At 34.1% G+C, this 25,604-nt stretch overlaps 2 protein-coding genes across 2 annotated transcripts; both read left to right on the top strand.

The window, feature by feature from the left end:
- Window positions 1–675: 675 nt before the first annotated feature.
- LOC132627342 (egg cell-secreted protein 1.2-like) lies at window positions 676–1,472 on the top strand. The gene has a single exon (XM_060342634.1). It carries the CDS (start codon window positions 883–885, stop codon window positions 1,414–1,416), a length of 534 nt encoding a protein of 177 aa, XP_060198617.1. The 5' UTR covers window positions 676–882; the 3' UTR covers window positions 1,417–1,472.
- A 5,257-nt stretch (window positions 1,473–6,729) lies between these two features.
- LOC132627343 (uncharacterized protein At4g08330, chloroplastic-like) lies at window positions 6,730–12,535 on the top strand. The gene is made up of 2 exons (XM_060342635.1): window positions 6,730–7,019; window positions 11,799–12,535. Exons 1-2 carry the CDS (start codon window positions 6,943–6,945, stop codon window positions 12,199–12,201), a joined length of 480 nt encoding a protein of 159 aa, XP_060198618.1. The 5' UTR covers window positions 6,730–6,942; the 3' UTR covers window positions 12,202–12,535.
- The last annotated feature ends 13,069 nt before the right edge of the window (window positions 12,536–25,604 follow it).

Raw genomic sequence — 25,604 nt, 5'->3', positions numbered from 1 at the left:
TGCCATTACGGTCATGTTATAGTGCTCCTATACGTGGGTTTTATTGCTCCTACGTGGGCTGATTTATACAAACGGTAAATTGGATTTATTGCAAATATTTATGATAGCCTTGGTTATTTGCTATGTGGGTATGATTTCAATAATTTTATGAAGCTTTTATTAGTTCATTTACTTAGTAGATTATGTACAAAAATGAACCAAAAAATGTAAAAAAAGGAGAAAAAAGATAAATAAGAATGCTAGTCATATAGAGGTGTCACATCACCTTGTTTATGCTTAGCATTATATTATATATAGATTCGGTGGCTAAACTAAGATTATTTAACTTGATATGTGGAAGCTTATAATTCAGCAAAGAAAAAGGTGCAAAAGTTTGCTCTGAATACTATAGCTAGAATTTGGATATTTGATGTCTAACAAGTTTAAATATCTTTTGCTCAACTCAAAACAAAAGACGGAACAATTGTGCAAAGACTACTATTTTGGAGCCATCATATGTCAAATTATAGGACCTTTGTATTCTAATTATAGTCTTTGATTATATTGGCTGGAAAACATCTAGTTTAGGTCGGAATATTCAGTCTAAAATAAGTAACTTAGGTATTGATTTGGTAGCTTGTGTAGGTGATGGAAAATCCATAGTTCTTTTTCGTGATAGGTGTATGATTAAGCGGATTCCTTTCCAAACTAAAGTATATCGATGATTAATAATACAATCCATCAAAAAAAAAAAAAAACTTTGATAATTAGGTTTCAAACTTTTCATATTCCATGCACATATTATTAACTGAAATCATAAATTAATAAAGTAATTATCATTAAGAGTTACGAAATTCTTAATTATTCAGCCTCTTCAACTCTACACCCGTTACATTTGTCTCTATGGCTACTCTATACACACCTATAAATCACCATGTCCGAAATTTCACTTCATCATTCTCTCTTCTCCCTATTATACCACGTATTTTATATTTTCACACTTCCCATTTCAAAGATTTCATTTTCAGAAAAATTAAAAAATCCATGGCTTCCTTCAAACTTCTACTAATACTACTAGTCTCATGGCTTCTAACAACAACTATTATGGCAACAAATTTGTCCAAAATTAAACCAGGAGAAGATATTGCTGCTAGACTTCAAGTACTCGAAGGCGAAAACGGAGGAGGAGAAGCTAGCATGCCAGTGTGCTGGAACGCGTTATTCGAGTTAAAATCGTGCACAAACGAGATCATACTATTTTTCTTCAATGGTGAATCTTATTTAGGAAAAGATTGTTGCAAGGCTATAAGGATTATTACTTATAATTGTTGGCCTTCTATGCTTAGTTCTGTTGGATTTACTGCTGAGGAAGTTGATATTCTTCGTGGTTATTGTGGCACGCCTTCACCTGAATCTGCTGTGGAGTTTCACGTTTAAGATGACTTTGCGTGCATGCAGAAAATTAAGGGTTATGTATTTGGGTTTTATGGGAAAAAAAGTAATTTAATAATTTTGGGATGTGCTAGATTTGGTTATAATAGATGAACAGCTTTTATTGGATTCCAATGATCTTTGTCTCGTATCGCTTTTCGTCTTTTTCGAATATTCTTCATTAAAGTTTTGCGTGATGATGTATATTCTAGAAAGTTATGATCATTTTATGGTGGAGCTAAATAAAGAGCAAAAGCAGAAATTGGAATATATATGTAAGCAATGATAAATTGATGATAAAACAAATATAGAAATTACATAAGAGGTGAAGTAGCTTCACCATTCCTTGGTGTTTCTAAACCGATTGAAAATTCTTTAGAAAAGTTTTACGTAGACGATTTTTTGGAATTTTCTTGACTGTTTGAATCTATTCCAAGAAAGGTCTAAGCAAATACATAATTAAATGACTTATATAGTTCCGTTTTGCTATCATTATTTGATTAATTAACTCGCCCTAGCATAGACCACACCAGTTGTAACCAGTGAGGACTAATTTAACTAAAATACTATAAGTGATATAGCGAATATACGTACTCACCACCAAAAGTTATGATAGGTTGCTAATTACCCTCTATTTATATCCAAGTTTAGGGTTCCAAATTCTAAACTATAGTCGTCTTCTAACATCTAAAATGAAATTTTCTCGACGGAATCCAGATTAATGGGGATCCAAAACAATCATCAGATTTAAAACAAAAAAATATAAACAAATAATAATCATATTTGTTACCACAGTTAACCATAAAACTACCAAGCAAAATTATGAATAGGAAAAGTTGTAACAGCAGAAAAACGATTTAAAGGAATAAAAAAAATTACTCTTGAACTTACCGTATTATATACGTTGACATTGACCTATCAGACTATTCTTTTATATTTGCTTTTACAAACTAAAAGAATGCTTCAATGAATGAGTACTTTTATGAGTTTATCTGTTTTCTAGTCTAGTACTAATACAGCACACTGTACTAAATCAAATTGACAACTAACACCAAAGCATACGTACAAGAGTATATAAACATGACAATGAGTTCTGACTTCTGACCATGTGACCATTAATTATTTTACAAATCTTGCCGCTTTTGGAAAAAAATGTCATGCCTTCCTCTTTCTCCGATATGTGAAATCATTCACCATCCTTTGGGGTGATCGGATGAATGAAATTGAACTACTCTAAAAAAGTCAAATATCTCCGCATTCAAGCTTTGAGAGGGAAGAAAATTTTGATAAAGAGTTTCATTATTGCGGGTTTGGCTATGTCATGCAAATCTTACTAGTCGAGGAAGTGGATTTAGAATATCAAAAATCTAATGAGTAGAACGGTCAATTTAGGATATCAAATGATCATAAGATAATTCCTATGTGTGAGCTTGTTTACATTGTCAGTTTCAAGCTCAGATAAAGAAGGAGGATCATTTATAATCTGTTACACCCCGCAATTATGTACGTTAAGATTTATAAGTGTTGGATCTTTTAAGTATGGACATTGGAGTTACCTTCAAGGATATATGAGATTACATGCGCCTATCTTATGGCTACGAGGGTTTAAGCTCATATATGTAAAGGATTGAAGGTCAAGTGAATCAAGGAAATTAAGTTTTTGGAATTTTGGAGAAAAATATGAGGGGCAATTGGCCCAACTTTGAGGGAGAATATCTTTTAGTATATGAGGAGTTTTGTAGCAAAGCAAAAGCCTAAATTGAAGTTCATGAAGTCTAGTTTCTAACGCAACAAACCGCTCGTCGATACGAGGTCGGAGTAGAGAATTATGGACGTTACAAGTTAGGCGGGCAGAGCAGGGGACTGCACTGCGTGGACGCACAGTGTCACGCACTGCTACAGTGCTACTGACTTCAACCTACTATATAAGGGTTAAAACCCCCATTTTTCTCCACCAAAAATTTCCCAAATATTCCAGAAAGTTCAGCAAGCATATGAGGGTTTATATACACCATAAAAGTGAGGATTTTGAGTAATTTTAGGTGACAGAGTATTAATCGAGGTTCGGACAGCGTGTAGTCGCGATTATAGCTTTGTTTTGCGTTGGAGTTGGCCCGGATTCAAAGTAGATATTGAGGATCTTCCTATTCTAGTGAAGGGAAGGTGTGAATTTCTCTTTATTAATGTTGATTTAGGAATATTTATGAGAATAAGAGTCATAATTATTGTGTTGATGTTGTTGGCTTATGGATTGAAGTTTGAAGAGAGTTTTGGATGAAAATATACATGTTTATCTTGTAGAATCTTGACGATATTGTTGTTGTTGGTTGTTGGTATTGTGAATTCGGGCTAGGCATATATCCAGGGGAGATGTTGCCCGAATTTCGACAGATTCTAAATGGGTTTAAATTGAAGGCTTGGGACGAGCATATAAGGATGAGCCTAACAATAGTGTAAATTGTTTTATATGTAGATTACGTGACTACGAACGAACTTAAGTAAATTACAAGACAGGAAGTGAGTTGGAGAAGTCGAAAATTAAGCTCCAAGGTATGTTAAGGCTAGTCCATTTCTTTCAAAAGGCATGATTCCTATGTTATGATTCCATATCTATTTCCATAACCTTCTTACTTCCAAAAGTTAGAAGTTCATGATTCTTAAAAGCTTCTTATGATACTAAAGATGAGATGTTTTCTATGATGAACATGATGATGATGATTTTAATTCTAGAGCTTATGATTTTAATGCTATTATGAGATTATTGAGCTTATTTCATGATTTTCTCGATTTTATTCATTGTTGTTGATCTCACCTTATAATAATTGTTCCTTCAAGGTGAGATATAGCGATGATGATTGTTCCATAATACAAATCGGAGGTTACCGACCTTACGTCACTCCGACAAAGTTGTAGCTTTTATTTGGGCTCTCATGCATGCTATTTGTATTATATATGATATGATGTATATATGTTTATACATATGTACGGGGATATGGGGAAAAAGGGCAGACGTTATATACGCATAACCACCTGATCAGTTGGATATCGTCCCGGGCGTGGGATGCCCGGACGCGGGATATATGGGATAAATGGATCGGGCCGTTCGTTCCGCAGCAATATAATATATTTATGGATCGGGTCGTTCGTTCCGCGGCAATATAATATATTTATGGATCGGGTTGCACGATCCGCAACACTACTATTTTATGTAGTGTGTGTGTGTGAGAAACGTTTTTCTAAGAAAAGCCAAACATGCATGATGTTCGCCGTGAGAGGCAATCAGATGTACAAATATAATATATTTATGGATCGGGCTGCACGTTCCGCAGCACTACTATTTTATGTTTCTATATATATGTGTGTGTGTGTGTGTGAGAGAGAGAGAGAGAGAGAGAAACGTTTTTCTAAGAAAAGCCAAGCATGCATGATGTTCGCCTTGAGAGGCAATCAGATGTACAAGTTATCCTTAACTCATGTTATGTTCTGTATCTCTTGTTATGTTGTTATTCATGCCTTACATACTCAGTACATTATTCGTACTAACGTCCTTTCGTTTGGGACGCTGCGTTCATGCCCGCAGGTGCAGGTAGTCAGGCGAGCAACCCAGCGCAGTAGGATTTTCCCTCAGTGGCAATCAGTGCGCTCCACTTGGTCCGGAGCCACAATCTTTTGGGTATGATATTTTGATTTGTACATATAGGTATGACAAGGTCTTGTCCCATCCTTCCTACAGTTATAATCCATAGAGGTCTGTAGACATTTGTACGTAGTTAGCAAGTTATGTAGCCTTGCCGGCTCTATGATACTCGTGATGTTGTAGTGACCTTGTTGGATCGCATATGTACATATTTTTTCTGTTGGGTCCTTTATGCGTGCAAGTATTCTTTGAGTTATGGCATATGATGTTCAAGGTAACTGTTAAATCAGGTGGTTCCCGGCCTATGGGTCGGAGCCCGTTATGCCCCTCGTTGGGGTGTGACAGAATCAATCAGAAATAACCCTTCTACTCCATAAAAATAGAAGTAAGGTCATCATACACATCTTATTCTCCCGAACCCACTTGTGAAATTTGTGTTGTTGTAAATGATCATACTGTAAAAGAAAAAAAATCATACACAAAATTCCTGAAAACCCTTTCTTTTATTTAGGACCCATTTGGCCATGAGAATTTTCACCGTTCTTCCGGAAAACTTTATCACTTTATCTGAAAATCAATAGTTTGGCCATGAAAATTCCAAATACAACTTGAAATTGTGTTTGAAATTTGAAGAATACCTAAAAACATGTTTTTACTTTTTTCACTTTTAATACATTCAAACAAGAGATAAGAGTCAAAAACACACCCTAGCTATCACTTTTTTTAAGTTTCATACTTAAACTATCATAAAGTTGAGAAAACCACCTAAACTATCACTATCTAGTTTGCAAAACATACCTCAAATTATTCTTGAATGGCATGTGATCTACATTCTCCATTTTATATAAAAATGTTGTTAAGTGTTGTCCACGTGGATAAATAATGTCTCAATGGCACCTACATGGAATTAAAAAAAAATTGTTTTAAAAAAAAACTGAAAAATAATAATTTTTGTAAAAAATATAAAAAATAGTTTAAAAATGAAAAAAGTTATGTTTTCAAAAAAATAAAAAATAAATAAGAAAACTGATTATTTAGTTTTCACATTTTAAAAAAAATCAACTTTTCCATTTTTAAATCATTTTTTTTTTCTAATTTTTTTGATATTTTTTTACAAAAATTATTACTTTTTTCATTTTTTTTAAAATCCAGATTTTTTTATAAAAATGCTGTTTTTTTTTTTAAAATAGTGCAGTTTTTTTTTTTTTTAAAATATACAATTTTTTTCACAAAAAATATTATTTTTTAAGTTCCATGTAGGTGCCATCGTAGCATTACTTATGTCATGTGAACAATTTTTTTGAGAAAATTTCAGCTTCACTTGCCTTTTGGAGAGTGAGTTCACACATTTAGTTCAGACATATTCTGTAAACTAGATAATGATAGTTTAGGTAGTTTTCTCAATCTTACGATAGTTTAGGTATGAAACTAAAAAAAAAGTTATAGTTAGAGTATATTTTTGACCCTTATCTCTTCAACAACCAAATATTATTTACAAAAACTATAACTAAACACAATCCACCTTAAACTCGAACTTCAAAATTTCAAATAAAGTGAAAAATATTTAATTTTGACGGCGAAACGCCTAGTTACTAACATAATTCACCGTAGAATAAATAATTAATTAGTGGGACCTCCTAAGCTCCGACCCATGTTCAACAACATCATAATGTCCTATTCATTCATTCAAACAAAATACTCAAACCCCTTCTCCTATTTCCCATCATTTTCATTCCCCTCCTTGTTTCTCCGGCGTGACGTCACAAACTCCGTCTTCAATTAAAACTTAAAGCCGTTGAGTTAGTAGGAAATTAACACCAAACACCACCTTCTTAAGTTTCTCCGCCCATTGCTAATTAACCACTTCTATTTGGGGGTGGGGGTGGCATTAATTAATGGAAACATCAAGTGGGTATCTTAATTATCATCAAAATCTCTCTTTTGGTTCTTCTAGAAGAGATGTTTCTTACAGGTATTTGCAAATTATTTCTTTTCTTTTTTTATTCCAATTCCAACTTATGATTCCTCACATGAACTTTTCATTCACACTATTTGTTTTTTTTTTTTTTTAAGGTAAAGAATGTTACTTTAATATCCGATGAAAACATTTGTAATTCAAATTTGAGTTTTTTACTTTGATAGAACTTGCTTTTTAGTTCATGTATGCTACTAGGTGCACTAATTATTGTTTTCTTGATTTCCCACTTTTAATTTGACATGAACTTTTCATTCATTGAATTGGGTTTTTTTTTTCTTTTTGTTATTTTCTCTTGGTACATTTTTTTTTGAAGGTAAAGAATCTTACTTTAATATCTGATGAAAAAAAATTGTATTTAAATTAGAGTTTTTTACTTTGATAGAACTTGCTTTTGAGTTTAAGTGTGCTACTAGGTGCATTAATTATTGTATCTTTGCTTCCAAGTATTAATTTAAGAAGAATCTTATGATGCTGACTTGAACTTGTTGTTTTTAGAATTAGGTTTTTTTTTCCTGTTTTGGGGTTCCATTTTTAATTCATAAGAAAAGAATCTTACTTTAATATCCAAAGGGAAAAAATTGTCATTATGACATGTTTTGGTAGGTGCACTAATTAGTTGTTTGGAATCATTTGCTGCATGGGTTGGTTGGAACTCTTTCTGGCTTTTAATCATTTCAAATATTTGGGGGAAAGTAATATGCTCATTATGGGCTTCAATTATTTAGGTCAAACCTGTCATCGATTCGTGAAACTATGATGAATTGGTTATCCAATACTTTTTTCTTTTTTTTGATAAGGAAATTGGTTATCCAATACTAATTCCTTCTTTTTTAAGTTTAATTTCCATCTTGGTCTTTCCACATATTAGTAAGAACACATGCTGTGTAATTTCGATGTTATTTATAGAGTAGTACTTGCACTTTTTGTCCTTAATTTTGTTGTTTGAAAAAAATACTAACTTATATTTAAGAAATTAAACTGAATTATTAGGTAAACATTACATTTTTTTTAGGAATTCATATTTGATACAATGAAACAAAATGTACCTGTCCCAATGTTGTAGTCTCATTCCTTCTATTGAAGGATTTCAACTACTTGTTTGCATTTTAAGTTCAATATCCATCTTGATCTTCTACTTATTTCAAGTTACAAAATTTCCTAGAATCTTTTCATTCTGCTCCAAAGTTAGAGATCTCATTTTATCGTTCCTTTTTACTTCATAAAGAAGGAAGAAAGAGAAAAGGGAAAAACCTGTCTTGTTCTTTTAGTCCTTTAAAGTGGAAACATTTAGATTTGACATTTAAGATAGTACAACAACAACGACGTCTGAATCCGAAACTAGTTGGTGGTTAGCTATATAAATCCTCACTGTTCATGTTGCTCCATTTAAACCTGCCTCGACTCGATCCAACACAACAACAACAACATACCCAGTGAAATCCCACAATGTGAGGTCTGGGGAGGGTAAAGTGTACGCAGACCATACCCCTATCTCGGAAGACAGGGAGGCTGTTTCCGAAAGACTCTCGGCTCAAGAGAAATCACAACGAGAAAGGTTAGATAAGCAGAAGCAGTTCAAAGCAAAATGCAAATGAAACTAAAGAAAGCGAATAAGTCAAAATAGAGCAGTCTGAAAAAAAAGGGAGCAGCAGCTACCACAGATAAATAAGATAATCGAAGTACAATAAACCACATATAGTAGCAAGAAACAAATTTAGGTTCTTTAACACTAGTAAATTCTTACATTTTATATTGATATGCAAGACTTTAACGAGGCTAAAAAAATCCTAGCTAAAAGTGGACCTAAAGTAAATTTATCAACATGATTAAAACTTTATCCAACTTTTCAATCTTACTTCGACTCGTTCTAAAAACTTACCTTATAGACTATTTCTCCATGGTTCAACCTTTTGGTTGACGTCCTGGCTAGTTTCGTCAATTAACACATTGCTTGTAAAATACATACTACCATGTGACGACTTCCTGTATATTTTTAGTTAATTCATCTATAATTAGAATAAACAAGTACATACACAATGCCAATCTCTAGTGTAGACCATCGATTATGGTGAACTCATTTATATTTCCTACCACTATTCTCACACAAGTTTAACTTCTTCGGATATGTCCTTTATGACATTTATATATTTAATATGAATTCATTTCTTCTCCAACACCGGCCAAAAGATTTTTTGTGAAACTCTATCATATGCTTCCTCTAGGTCAATAGACAGCATGTTAAGATATTGGACAAATAATGTCTTAAGTTTAATGTTTGACTGAAATCTGGTTTGATTATTGACATTACACTCTCAATCCTTGACAGTCACCCTAAAATTGTTATTTTTTAGACAATCGAGTCATTTTCTTGGTCTTATGAAGATCACAGCTAAAATTAAGGGGAAAGAATGAGGGATACGACCACTTTTGGTAGATAATAGACAGATAATTTCTTAAGTTCAAACTAATTAAATTGAAGAAACCTATTAACCCTATAAAGAAAACAAAAGGTTTCATGAACATGTTTGAGCTTAAATAATCAAATAGAAATCCTCTGGAAGCTTCTCTGTCTATTGGTTGAAAATTGCAGTTTGATCTTCGCATATGAAAATGGACAGGAGCGTGGAAGGAGACAAATGAATTATCTCTTAAAAAAAAATATTACCAAGGGAATTAAGTTTCCTCTTTTATTATCTTCCACTGCCTTATAATTGCTCCTTCTTTATATCCTATCATGGTTTTCGTTTCTTCCTTTTCCTTTGGCATGTTGGGCGAGGGGTTTAATGCATGTATTGTTCATTCAGTTGACATCAAATTGAGTTTGATTGACATGAAACATTTGTTTCATGGATGAAAGTTGGTTGCTTTGTGAATCACCTTAGTTGGAGATATTATAGCCACGTATTGAGACTTCACCATTAAAGTTGTGGCTACGGTCTGCCATTAGAATGATGTTGTGTGAACTGTTTTTCAAGGGCCTATTTTGGTTATAGATCAAGAAATTGACAATTTTGTTCTCATTGAATCGTGAGGTTCTTTATCTAGGTTCCGATTATCGGTAGTATGTCAATATATCTCGAAATAGTTCTATATACTGTGCTGCTTCTAATAGAAGGTTGTCATTAATATAAGGTAGTTCTGGAAAGGAGTGAGTAGATGAATTGACCTTAGCCTTTTGCAGTGTCTCATTTAATGCTCTTAATGAGTTAAAGAAATTGAAGAAATCTATTATCGTGAAGGATGAAATCATTCGCATTTGTCAATATCCAAGGATGAAAAGTTTGACTTTCACTGAATCATTGAAGATCTTAACTTTAGGGCTCATGGATGTGATTCTACACGCTGTATTCTAGTCTCAGTATCCTATAGTGCAAAGAAATAGCCTCGCGTCTTCTTTGAAGATTCGATGGTGTTGCTTAGGATTTAGCCATATACTGGAAAGCGTTTTTTTCTGTAGGTAAAATGTATATTGTTTACTGGAAAGTGTTTCTGGTTGATCTAACTACTCAGCCAATAGTGTATTTTGGACAAAATTATCTGCCGTAGATTTTATCATTGTTAGAACAGGCTAGGGGTTCTTTTTCTTTATTTTATTTTCCTGGCAAAGAGGCCAACGATGATTTTATTTCCTTTGTTACCTAGTCAAAAACGAAAAGCGCCAAAGCTGGTTTGAGCTTTACGCGCAAAGCACATAAAAGCATGGGCTTTAGAGGAAAAAAGCGCAATGATGAAAGAATGAAAAATAGAATTGTAATGCAAGAAATAACTATAAACACAAACAATAATTCTTTGGATAAATGAATGGAAACACTATAATCAAGTTATATATACATATATGTTGTAGTTCCTTTAAAGACAGAACCCATACATGAAGGTGCACATGCCTTAGCACTTTGAGACCTATACTAAGGCGTCAATTAAGTGAGGCTAAGCGCACAACCCGGGCTTCACTGAGCTTTAGGGTTTAAGTGAGGTTTAAGCGAGCCTTTAATAACAGTCTCAACTACTTTACTAACTCCTCCATTCACTGATTGATATTCTTCTTTTGGATTTTCAGATAAAAAGCTGTCATTACCTTTATTTTGTCAATTAGATCTGCAAAAAGCCATCATTTTTTAAGCTTGTGCTTTTCTTGTTTTGTTTTGAAATCCAAAAAAAAAGGTAAAGCAAAAAAGGAAATGGACGTCAGTCATGGCTTAGCAACAGTTGATTTGATGCAAACAAAAGCTCATCTCCCTAGTTATGGTCCTATACGAAACTAAGCGGAGACTATATGTCTACCTAAGTATGGTTTATGCTAGAATGTTTCTCTGATTACTGGAGATGTATCTATTGTTTGGATTATCTATAATAAGAACTCCTAATTATCCATGAGATAAAACAGATTGCAATAACTCTACATCATTTTCGAGGGTTTAAATGTGGTTGAGCATTATCTAAGTTCTATTAGTAGCATAACTACCTAATATATATGGTAAAGTAATTGTGATGTAAGCTTCACATTTTATGCAGAACTAGGACACTTGAATTATCTAAATCATATTGAAAAAGGAGATGCAGTTTTTAGTCTGCACTCCCGAGAAACGCGGGTGCTTTTTTACTTTTTACTAACTTCGTCTACTTAAAAGGTGTTTACCCCATCTCAAAGTGCTCCCCGGCTATTGTGGATTGTGGCATTTGTTTTTATCTTTAGTAGATATTTTGTCTTTATTTATTTTGTTTAACTGCTTCTTTAGTCACGCAATCATCAACTCGATTTGTTTGTTTATGCAGCTGTGGCAGTTGTGGATATGAGCTAAACCTTAACTCATCTAGTCGAAATACTGCTTCCATTGGTTCCAAGTACGGAAAATCCATTAAGAAAGGGATGATCTCCTTCTTGTCCATTGACGAGAGCAGATTTACTCAGGTTGATGAATTCAAGTGTGTGCCGTTCTTTTTCTCCAAACGTTCTTGGGGATTGTTCCAGCGGCGAACAAAACTTCAGTGCAGAAAATGTGGTAATGATATTGGAATTGCTTATGATGATAGTGCTTCTTCTTACCCACTTGTAGCCGATGCATCAGATACAGCCTCTGGCAGTGAAACAACCACTCATAGAAAATACGATATCAAAATCCGCTCCTTGCAACCATCTTCGTCAGCATCCGGTACTCCTCTCCCGAGTGATATATAATGCTCGTGAATATCTCTTCTGTGAGGAAAGTTTGGCATGTATTTCTGATCACGCAATAGCACTGTGCTGAAATTTATAAAATTCGAGGTGCTTTAATTTCCTGTTATGTTATTTTTCAAGTAAATAAGACTCAAATCAGATTACAGGTTTTGTTGGAGGATTTGTACAATTTTCTTGATATCCATATCTTAAGGGGGATATGGTTTGTACTTTTGTACATAAGAACGGGACTGTCAATGGGGTGGAATTTGATTAAGAGTGTTTTGAATTGTAACCTAAATCATCAGGCAATCTTCAAGCTGTTATTCCATGTATTTTATGGGCTTTTCTAACTTGTCTTGCTTTCTTCCCCCTATCACATTCTAATTGAAAATTTAGGTAATGTTGGCTGTGAAAGATTTTGTAGTAGGTCTTTACAACAGCTAGTGCAATATATAGTCCTGACTCTAAAAGATGTCATCTTGAAAGTCTGGGTGGTGATCAAGAGAGAACTAATAAGAGAACAGATGAAGGTTTTGGCAAATGAATATATGTTGATCTTGTGAGTACACATTGTGTATTGAATGGAAAAATACGGAAATCAGTCGACCCATTAGCAAGCATAATGTTCCGTGTGGATATTCTTCTCTAGCTTGACTAATAGTACATACAGGTCCATACTGGTAGCTGAAGAGTCTGGAGGTCTACAAGGGGTGACAGACTAAAAAATAAGCAGATGTGTCTATAGCGAAAGTAGTAGATTCAGGCATCTCGTGAAACTTGAGCTTTGCTTAGTTGACCTGCATTTCTCAAGATGTCTGATAGTTCCCTAAAATTTCATTGTAAGTGAGACATTGTCTACTTGGAGTTTATAGTTTCATCAGTGCCACCAGCCATCCCTTCTTTTTCCTTGTGATTTCCTTAAAATGGAAGGGAATGTCTAGTTTTAAATAGAGAGAGTCACCTTACAGAAAATATTAGTAGTGACAGAGAGTGAAGTCTGAAGAATTATAGCTGCATAATATGAACACTAAAAGTTGAAAAAAAAAATTGACATGAACGTGCATTCCTGTTCCCTTCTTCATAAAACCCTGATCTGGGGCATTTACTATGCATAAATGCAGTCTGAATATTAGCTTTACGTGTACTTCTATCTTATCCTTTCAATTACTTTCTTGATTGTTTGCTAATTTTATTCATCCTTTTGTGATTGCACTTTTTGTAACTTAGAGCATTTAGCCTGAATGTTGTTATTAAGTCAACATAACTAAGATCTGAATAGTGAATCCTTTTCTAATTGTTTCCTTAGAATCTCCGAACCATTAGTTATGTGTCGTTTTCCATTTACAGATGGATTTGACTTATGCGCATTGACAATGTAAATAATTTTAACATTTTTTGTGTAAATTAGCCTGTTTTTGGCTGGCTGCCTGCCTTGTATTCCGTGTTTACTGATTCAAACTATTATGTACAATTACTTGTATTTACTGTTTGGCGACTTGATAATATAAAAATTTCTTTAAACTAATATGGGATAAAAGTTGAACCCGATAGGAATTTATATCGACTGTTCTTGTTACCTTATAGCTAGCAATTTGGGTTTATATGCTGACTGAAGGTTAATGTAGTACTCCCTCTATCCCAATTTATGTGGCACTATTCACTTTCTGAGATTCAAATTGCATGAACTTTGACCAACATTTTTTCCACCAAATTGATATAGGAAAATTTGCAACTTATAGTACTTTTCTAAGCTTTCTGAGATTCAAATTGCATGAACTTTGATCAACATTTTTTTCACCAAATTGATATAGGAAAATTTGCAACTTATAGTACTTTTCATGTAGTTTTCAAATATATAAATTTTAATCTTAAAATTGAGTTAATCTAATCCAATTTCGCTTCAAAGTTTGGTCAAATTAACTCTAAAAAATGAAAAGTGTCGTATAAATTGGGACGGAGGGAGTACTACTTTGAACCCAACCATGAAAACAAGAAGTCTACTTGCAATTTCTTTCAATGAGCTGTTACTCAGTTAATTCCTGAAATGGTCATTGAAGTTGTAGCAAAATCCCACTAAAGTAACTTATAATTTTTTTTGGACAATAAGGTCATCAAACTATATATTAGTTTCCAATAAAGTAACAACTGTTTACATCCATCTTTCTAGGATCCAACTAGTTGACCCATTTGACCTCTTTTAGCAATTGAAATAGGAGCGCATATTTTTTGGGGCCGCAGGCAGACCAAGAAAACGATAAATGCTTCCAGCTTTTTGACGATTAATTTATTTTTATCATGAATTCGGACACAGAATATCTAGGTATATCTAGGTTTTTTTAAATAACATTTAAATATTTAGAAATCCAATAAAAGTACAATAAGTGACAATAATTGACAATTCGAAATATTTAAAACACATATAAAAAATTCACGGCTAAAGAAAGACTTGTTGGAATTTCAAAATCCGAAAGTTATCACATAAATTGGGTATACTCCCTCCTTCTATCATTAGCATAATCTTTGTTTATCATAAAATCATCCAAAGCACGATCTCTGTTCATTGACACTTACAATACAGTGAGGGGCAACACAAGCTATATATGGAAATCAATTTCAGAGGATAACTACTAAAATGATTCAGATACAAAGTATCATGCAGCTGATGTTGACATTCCAATAAACATGAACAAAATATGCATAGATATGAGTAAAAGATGCTTGATAAGCAACTTCACTGGACTAAATATTGCTTATTAAGCAACACTAGCAACTCATATAAGTTGATAAAGATATGTATGAGCACCAGTTTTAACAAAAGAAGTCACAAAAATTGTGTCTAAATAAGTGTTTCACATGACCAACATCATTAGCGGTAATTCACTCCCTCCGTCCATCATTAGCCGTAAATTTTTTATATGTGTTTTAAATATTTCGAATTATCAATTATTGTCTCTTATTGTACTTTTATTAGGTTTCTAACTATGTAAATATTATTTTAAAAAAACCTAGATATACCTAGATATTCTGTGTCCGAATTCACGATAAAAATAAATTAGGCTAACTTACTCAAATGACTACCTTAGTATAGCTTCCTACCATTTGTAGCTAACCTTTTAAATATTACCATTTGTAGCTACATTTTGACAAAATTGTGTATGTTTTCGCGTGTATTTGTTGCCAACAAATACATGAGAACACTGTAAAAAAAAAAAAAAAAAATCTTCGATTTTAGCCTTTAACGGTGGAGCTATTAAATTAGATATTAATATATATTTTTTTGATGTATTTTAGTGATATTTTTTTGCTTTGATGTATTTCAGTGATTTTTTTTTTTTGCTATAATGTATTTTTGTGTCTTTTTTTTAATGTATTTCAGTGATTTTTTTTAATGTATTTTACTGATTTTTTTGTTTTGTTTTTGATGTACTTCAGTGGCTTTTTTTGATGTATTTCAAATACATTGTGTACATTCCAACTACATATGAAGCCAAATATATTCAAATTTTCGTGTATTTGAATGGATTTCAACAAATACATTCAGATACAAGACAAAAGAAATTCAAACACATGACAAATACATTCAAAAAAGTGTGTTTGACTATTAACAAAATACGCTAAAAGATACACTAAAAAAAATACAAAGACAAATACATTCAAAAACAGTGTATTTGTGAGATGTATATTTTTTAATGTATTTGTATTTAGCTTTTAACAAATGCACACGGCTAGATCTGAGACACTACCACCACCAAAAACCCTAATCTCTCCACCACCACCAAAATCCTAATTTGAGACACTACCACCACCAAAAACCCAAATCTGAGACACTACCACCACAAAAAAATCCTAATCTTTACACCACCAACAAAACCCTAATCTCTCCACCTCCACGTCATCTTCTCCGCCGCCATCCCAAATTCAGTGTCATCGCCACCACCACCAACAATACACATATCCAGATCTGTGCCATCGCCTCACCGGATAGAGTGAAAAGAGAGAGAGAGGGGTGAACACAGAGGGAGAGGGAGAACAGAGAGAGGGACGACGGAGAGAGAGGGGGGTGAGCACAGAGGGAGAGGGAGAAGAGAGAGAGGGGCGGCGCGACCATGGTGGTGGTGGTTGAGAGAAGGGGAGAGAGATTTTTAGGGTTTTGAAAAATGAAAAATCTGAAATGGGTAGTGATTGAGAAAAAAGAAAGATATATGTGTTTGGGTATGTATTTTTGATATAGCTACCATTTGTAATTTAGAAAAGTTAATTAGCTACTAAATATAATTAAATAAAAAGATAGTTAATATTAATAATTAGGTCTTAAAAGAAGCTACACTGAGTAAAAATTCCAATAAATTAATCGTCAAAAAGCTGGAAGCATTTATTTTTTTCTTGGTCTGCCTGCGGCCCCAAAAAATATGCGCTCCTATTCTCACTTCTAATTGACGGAGTAGAATATATAGTCAAATGAGTTTTGGCAATTTTTATTTCAATTGCTAAAAGAGGTCAAATGGGTCAACTAGTTGGATCCTAGAAAGATGGATGTAAACAGTTGTTACTTTATTGGAAACTATATATAGTTTGATGACATTATTGTCAAAAAAAAATCATAAGTTACTTTAGTGGGATTTTGCTACAACTTCAATGACCATTTCAGGAATTAACTCGCTGTTACACCGACGCATTCTGAAAAATCACATGTAATTGTCATAATATTGCAGGGTCCAGATTTTTGTACCATCATGTGCTGTTCTTTGTTTCCATTTTTTTCTTTAGTTTTCTTTTTTCAGGTCATCCTTTTAAATGACATTCATAGGTCTGTGAGCTTTGACATCACGTAATTGGAAATTCTAATGTACAACACTTCAACATAAAGGGCAAGTTACACATTTGGTTGGTCGGTAAAAAATAATTACATCCGCTATCAAGATACAAAATATATCCACTATTATGTATCAAAAATGGGTAGTTAATGTATATTATACATTAATATGCAAAAAATATACATTTAGTGGCTATTATTTTGGTGGCGAATATTTACGTCAATTTCTCAATTGCAGTTTGAATTCCAAAAATGGGCTAGATATGAAATTGGGCTTCACTGTATATGGACCAAGAAAATTAATTGGACTTCTCAACCATTATAGTTCACAGTTTAATTGGACCTACCAGAAAGGCTTAATCCACAGCCTACAAATAATGCAATGAAGACCGTTTGACTATATCCAAACACCCTCTATATCGAGTTTTTTAATTCCATTCAATTTAGTAAAAAAGGACAATATCACTCTCCACTTTCATGAAACCACGTGTAAGTAATTCAATTTGCTTGAAAGGCCCTATTCTTTACAACATAAATTAGGCGTAGAAAAAATTAACCAAGTGGGTGGTGAAGTGGTTCCTCTTCTTAATAGCTATTCAATGGGAAGATATTGAAGTGCTACGTATTGATATTGAAAGGACCCCCTTAGTTCCATTAATGTCGGATTGCCAATTGGAATAGGGCACTTTGCCATATTGCATTTGATTGCACTTATTTTAAGCTTAAGCATATGCTAGTATTGAAATACTCTTAAAATGACTTTGATTTTGACACAAATTTGGACGTGGTGACTAGCTACTATTTGGTTCTTCATCACCTGTGCTTATGCAAAATTCGGATTATTTATGATCTAGACCTTTGGGCTTTCCTTACACGAAATTCCCTAAATTTCACGGACACTAATATTTCAGTAGATATACTTTCTCCGTTCCCTTTTCTTGTCCAGTATGTCAAAAGTGCTCCTTTCATTCTTAAGTATGGGTCGGGTGCCCATCATGCCCTTTCAGGATTGGGGTGTGACAAGTATCGCGGAAGAAAAGCGGAAGCCCTCAGAACTCTGTGCTTTCCTTCCGCATCGCGGAAGGAAAGCGGAACTCTGTGCAGTTCTTTTTTTTTTCCGGACCAGACCCATAATGGTATATACGTATGAATGAATGTAATGCACCATTCTACGGCATAAAGGAAGGAAGTGATTTGAATGGTGTCCAAAATAGGTGGACATTTGACTTGATACAAGAATTCAATTAGCAAAAGAGAAATAAGTTTAACCATGCGATGAGGGTGACTCTGACATTACATGGACTAGAGGAGTTGAAGGATCGCTAGGCTCGGCCAATTGACTACCATAGACAATCAATACTCGAATGTTACTGGTATATGAGGACATTCTTAGACGAATTAGAATGATTCCAAGTACAGAAGAAAGAAATGTACCAGCTTGAAGGAGTCAAAATTCGAAAGGAACTAATATAGCAAGGATGTGAAAAAAGGAAAAGTGAAATTGGACTAAATTCATGTATATTATGAAACAGACAGGGGAAAGGAGGCATGACAAGATAATGGAGGTTGAGTAAATCGAAAGAAATAAGTTTTGTCAAATATAATATGTTGTGTTCCGGGCTATGATTCGAATCGCTCATACCAGAGAAATTTTGTTACAAGTAAATATGCAACAGAAGTACCCCGAAAAGATAATGAAGGGAGTGAGAATGCCTACAAGTGGTCAAGGATAAGTATCAGGGCAGATGGGAATTACAAAAGAAAAATTGCGGCGGTGGAAGAGATGAGAGTTTTAAAAGAGAAATACTTATAAGAACCTCAATGATTGTCAAAGGAAAGAAAAATAGTATGCTTATGGATAGCACGACAGCAGTACTATCTGAGGGTTGAAAATATCTCCTGCGCCGTGAAATCGCAAGTCACCATTTATATTGAAATGCACGAGTATATGTTACAAGACCATATGAATGATCGTCCTGATAGAATGGCTAGTAGAATGGTGCGGAGATGACAATAAGTATTTGAAAAGTAATGGAATCTAGTTAAGTTTAAAGTAACCGCTGGAGTAGGAGAGCCAAGGACTCAAAGGGGGAAGCACACTAGTATCGAAAGGAAGTTATGATTGAGCAAAATTTTATTTTTGTCCCCGGCTTATGAGTTATTTGGTAATGACGTTCAGATTAGAGAAGAAGGAAATGGAAGGAAAGATTCAAACAAGGATTTGGAAAATATTCTGAATAGTGGATTAGTATGTTGTAAGTATAATCTTGTGATAGGGGATAACAACGATGAAAAGAAAATATTAAATACAAGTGTATAAGGAATAGTGTTGAGGATTGTTATATGGGTCAAATGGAGTCCCATTTGAATATATATTTCTTGGCTATGTATTTTTTGACGCATTGGATAAGTAATCGGAGGTAAAGTAATTAATGAGAATAATAAAACGTTGACAAGAAATGCTATTGCAAGCCATCTGGGCGCTACCATAGGTGGAACTATGATGACATTGTAAGGAATCAAGGAGTTTGACAAAAGCATTAAAAAGGAGATGAGATGATATGTATGTGCAATCGTTTAATACCAAGAGCGTAATCTAAAGTAGCACTAGAGAAGCAAGCAAAGAAAGGTGCCACAGCTAAATAAGGAAGTTTCCCACTAGTAGAGAAATAGAGGACTGCGAAATAGGAGAGACTAAGTCAACGGAAGGTGAAGTCGTGAAGACAAGATCGCAGGAAAAGGATTCAAGGATATAACTAAAGGAGATGGACATTTAAGGAATTATGAGATTCGCTTGACTGATAAATTGAAATGACAGGCAATCGCGTCAAACTAGGGGAAAGATTTATTAAGTGATAATCCGGCAAGGGTTAAAGGTAGAAAGAGAGATCCAAAGGTAATGACCAAAGGATATCGCGTTTGATTAGATCAATCGGGTGACAATGAAACCTCGTGGAACAAGCAACATGATGACTCTTATTGGGAAAAAGGGATGAATGAAGGTTACAAACAAAGGAAAGAATGAAAAGATTTGAATTCGCCGAATGACTAAGAATCTTGGTTATTTTTCGACAAACTTCTTAATTCACTCCTAATTTATTAGCCCAACTAAGGATAAGAAACTTTAAGAGTAAATTGAAGAGAATGAATCATTAAAGAAGAGGTTAGAGATGTTTTTGATATAAGTACAAGAATTTCCATTAGTTAACCAAGGGCCAGAAGTCCAATTGAAGGAAAGAGAAATTAAGCGAGACATTCGGTGTTAAACTAGTTGAAAGACAAAGTACCGCAAGGATTAATTCGACTGATATAGAAAGCAAAAGAAGCAAACATGTGACCAGTCCTGAATTTATCTTTAAGGGAGGAAGAATAAGAATAATTAAACTCCAAGAAGACAAAGGCCTAGAATATCTGTGAAACGTAAGAAAGATACGTGGATATCGAAGAGAACAAAAATTTCCTGAATAAAAAAATAGATGAGATAAAAAAAAAATTGGGTAAAAGTGTGTAGTAATCACGGCATGAAAGAGGCATACAAGAATGTGAACAACGAAAGCTGAAGAGCCAATGAAAGCGATAAAGCATGGAGAGTTAGTGGACAAACAAGTAATAAGAAAAGGGATGACTTTGAGTTCGAGCGTAAATTTGGCCACAAAAGAAGAAGGATAAACTACGTAATTCGAATAAGTTCATTTTTAAATGAGCAAATAATACTGCAAGTAAGTAAAGTAAATACTGACAAATACGGGTAAAACATTGATATCTACCTCAGAGCGAACTCTACCTCAACATTCGCGGACGAATGTTTTTGAAGAGCGGGGGGGGGGGGGGGGGGGGGGGGGGGAGAATGTTACACCCCGTACCTTGGAGAAGCACTGGTTAAATTTGAATGTAAGTATGTCGAGTTACGACTCGGTAAAACAACTTTGGAGTATGAGGCATTATTAAGTATATTGCTTAAATAAAGGATGATTATGATCTCGTAAGCCGTAATCGGGAAAGAGTATTTTGAAACACGAGAGCATGGCCATTATTAGTATAACAAGTGATAAATATCATGTATGGAGAGTTTCGGAATATTTCAAGATCGAGTGAATTGAAGAAAATAAGTTCGACGAAAATTTGAGAAATGCTGGAAAGATTTTTAGTCAACTTTGGAGGGGTATATCTCCATGTATATTTGGAGTTTTAAGGCGTTTCAAAAGCCTAAAATGAAGTTCGTCGAGTCTAGTTTATAATTCAATAAACCGCTCGTTGATAGGACATCGGAGTAGAGAATTATAGACGTTACAAACTGAACTGTTGACGCAGAAACAGGGCGCTACAAGTACTGCTACAGTACTGTAGCTACAGTGACGCCGTTTCAGCCCTTATAAAAAGGGGCAAATCCCCATTTTTATCATCTAAAAACTTCTCAAAATTTCCAGAGAATTCAGCAGCCAAAAGGGGCTCTCACATCACATAAAATTGAAGATTTTGAGCAAAATTTCAAGTTATGGAGTACTAATCGAAGTCCGAACAACACGTAGACGCGATGATGATTTCATTTTGTGTTAGAGTAGCTTGGGAACAAGAAAATGACGAATATTTTGCAACCTTCATAAAAACAAGGTATGAATCATTAAATCCTTCTCTTTATCAACCTTGATTAAGGAATATTTGCAAGAAATAAAAGTTGTAGTTGTTGTGTTGATGTTTTTGATTCATGGATTGAGGGTTGAAGAGAAATTTGGATGGAAATACATATATTTATCTTGTAGGATGTTGGGAATGTTGTTATTGATGTTGTTAGTATTAATTTCGGCTTCTTTATGGAAATAAAGATTATTAAATAGTCGTATCACAAGTGGGTTAGTTGAGAAATTTAGGAAACATCGTGTGGGATGTTTTAGGAAGTATATTGGTATGGAAATAATTGTATTGATGTTGATATTGTTGTTGCTGATTGGTTGTTGATATGATGATTTCGGGCTAGGCATATAAACAGGAGAGATGCTGCCCGAATTTCGATAGAATCTAAAAGGATTTTAATTAAAGTCTTGAGATAAGCATGATGACGAGCCTAACAATATTATGAATGGTTCTATATGTAGATTACGAGGCTATCAATGATCTTGAGTGAACTGCAAAATTGGAAGTAAGTTGGAAGTCGAGAAATTAGCTTCCAGGTATGTTAAGGCTCGTCCCTTTCTTTCAAAGGCATGATCCCTAGGTTATGATTTCATAAATGTTTCCATATTTTCCTTGTTATCAAAAGTTAAAAAGTCTAAGATTCCAAGGCATGATTTCCTTCCTGATAATCCATAAATGTTTTCCAAAATATTCGTATTTTCCAAACCAAAGTTTGTGATTATGTGAGCTCTTTGATAAAAACGATGGATATGTTTTTCCATGACAACGATGATGTCACGAATGAGAATATTGTTATGATGACTATGATGAGAACGATTTTATGTTTAAAGGTTCCAAGTATACGATTTCAATGACGATATGAGAATATCGAGCTATTTATTGATTTCTCAATTTATTCATGGATGGTGACTTTATTTCTAAATCTTCCAAAGTATATGAATTGATGCCTTATGAGATTTATGATCTTATTCTATGTTTTCTCTTAATGCTATTCTTCATTGATAGTTTCACCTTATAATAATTGTTCCTTCAAGGTGAGACAAAGCGACGATGATTATTCCATAATATAATTGGAGGTTACCGACCTTACGTCACTCCGATATACTTATGGCTTTTACTTGGATCTCATGCATGCTTTAAATATATGTATGTATTTTCTCACACCGCGCCGCGCTATAGTCGGTCGGGCATGGCACGTAGATGTGCACACCACTGCAGTGGGCATATTATGATATTTCCCCGGACGCAGGCTAATGATGATAACACCGAGCCTTGATGGCCGGGCATGATATTATATATGACACCGCGCCTTAATGGCCGGGCATGTTACTATGTATATGTATTGAAATGTTTTTTTTAAAAGGTTAAGCATGCATGACATCCGCCCTACGAGGCATTCAGATGTACAGGTTATCTTTCTTATCCCTTGTTACTTTTCATAAATATATATGTTATGTTGTTACTCATGCCTTACATACTCAGTACATTATTCGTACTGACACCCCTTCTTGTGGGCGCTGCGTTTCATGCCACGCAGATGTATACAGATGAGTAGAGGATATGACTAGAAGATGTTCCAGCGGGATTGGCGAGCTCCATTTCTTTCCGGAGTGTTGCCGAGTCAGAGTATGTGCGTTATGGTATATTGATTTATGTTACAGACTTTGCAGACAGAGTCACGTATATAGCCTGCCAGTCTTATAAGCGGCTATTTAAGCCGATGTATAATTATGCATTATTGTACAGATTTCATATGATTACAGATGTTACTCGATTTGAGAAATAAGAAAAGAATGTTTTTGAAAAGCATCCATTATGCATCTCAAATTCATGACCTGAAAGTCCAGTAAGATTATGAGTATAAAGAGAGCCAGTGGATTCGCTCGACTCTAAGTAAGGGTCGGGTGCTCATCATGCCCTATCAGGATTGGGGTGTGACATTTCCGTTCGGGTCAATGGGTGCTCGAGCACTCGGAACACTATATGTGGGTCCGCCTCTAGTGGGATGGATACGATTCCTTCACCTTTAATCAGAGATCTCGGATTCGAGTTTTGGCTATGGAAAAAACTCTGTTAGGGAGAGCTTTTCCCTTAAATGAGTCTTATGCTGCACGAATTTGAATTAATCGGGACCCAATACGAATATCGGATAACCGAAAGAAAACAAAAAAAGACACATGGTGTAGCACTTATGAAACCACAATCAAACACATGACTAGATATTGAATTTGCCCATCTGCTTAAAGCCTGTCGGCAGGACTCTAAATTTTGCTCACACGGAACTAATAAGAAAACAGAAAATAGAAAATAAAGACACACTCGTACACACTATAAACTGTCAATGTTAGACTTACACCTTCGACACCACCGTATAAATACACGTGTACTCGCCAAGAAAATTATTTCAGCCAACTAACTAACTAACTTACTCTTAACTAACTAAGCTCAGTTATAACTAACCATAAGCTAACTGATCAATGTCCATGTACAAGAAAAGAAACAAATTGTATACATGAATAAATGCACTCTCTATCCCAACAACCCCCTCAAGTTGGAGACGTGAATCAGAAGGAGGAACATGAAATTACACCCAATAACCTTGAAATAGGGGTCTTGAGCTTTTGACCGCTTATTCCACGGGCAAATTTTCACGGTAAAAAGTTAAAATTTATTGAAGTTTTTCCTATGAAGCGACGAAGTCAAATTTTCAAAATCACCCACCTTTAAAGTCAGACTTGTAAATCACCCGGGGAAGAAGGATCCCGATGCGAACATTGAAAGAATAGGTCCATGCTTTTTTTAGGTAAAAGTTCAGTAAAAATATTTGCTAATTGACACTGAGAAGCAGAAGGTTAAATGAATAAGGCATTCTAGAAGTTCATATTTAACAAAATGATAATCAATCTCAATAAATTTGGTTTTTCAATTAAACTGGATTTCTTGCTATATATAGTGTTACTTCGCAGTGAGGCACTAGCAATGAATAATGTTGTACTCTTCAAATCCAAACGCTATGATTAAAAAAACCTCTTTAATTAAGACACTATTAAAAAATTACTATTTTCCTACTGAAATTATCTACTAAAAAATGCTCAGTGGCTATTCGTACAAATATTTTGATTGAATCAGTGAGAAAAGAAAAACAGTAGTGTTTTGACACGAAAAAATTAGGAAACTTCCCAACATTTCAATGGAAAATTGTTTCCCACCATACACATTCCCAGTGAGTTGGTTCGGTGGGAATCATGAGGTGGAAAAATATGTTTTATAACACAGATTTTATATTAAATGTCGGTGGGAAAACCCCCTGTTTCTAGTAATGAGAGAACAAGGAGAGGCTCAAGTTGTAATTAATAATTACTCCCTCCGTTCTCTTTTATTTATCCAGTATTTTAAAAATAGATTTTCACTTTTACTTGTCACTTTTAGCATACCAAGATAAAACAATTTATTTTTTCCTATTTTAACAATAGTATTAATTACTCACTTCAAATCATTTTTCAAATCTAATAAAAATATGCACTAATTAATATAGGTGTATTGGTAAATTATGCACTTCATTTGTTATTTCTTAAATAACGTGAAAAGTCTAAAGTGAACAAGTAAAAGTGAACGGAGGGAGTATTAACAACTATAATATAAGGCTCAAGTTGTAATTAATAATTATTAACAACTATAGTATAAGTCACTCGTAATTATTTATAAATTACAACTCCCTCCGGTCCAAATTAATTACGATTTTAGCCTCTAAAAGTTGATCCAAAATAATTGATGTTTCACAAAATCAAGAAAGTATTTAATTCTCTTTTTCAAATTTGTCCTTGACACATTCCCATATTTGTGTAATAATTATGTCAACCTAAAAATATAGCAAAATCATACTCCCTCAGTTCACTTTTACTTGTTCACTTTTGACTTTTCACGTTGTTTAAGAAATATTAAATAAAGTGTATATATTACCATGATGCCCATATTA

This window comes from Lycium barbarum, chromosome 2 (genome assembly GCF_019175385.1).
Source record: "Lycium barbarum isolate Lr01 chromosome 2, ASM1917538v2, whole genome shotgun sequence".
Lineage (NCBI taxonomy): Eukaryota > Viridiplantae > Streptophyta > Magnoliopsida > Solanales > Solanaceae > Lycium > Lycium barbarum.
Note: the sequence above shows the minus strand (reverse complement) of the source record. Positions and strands in the feature narration are given on the sequence as shown.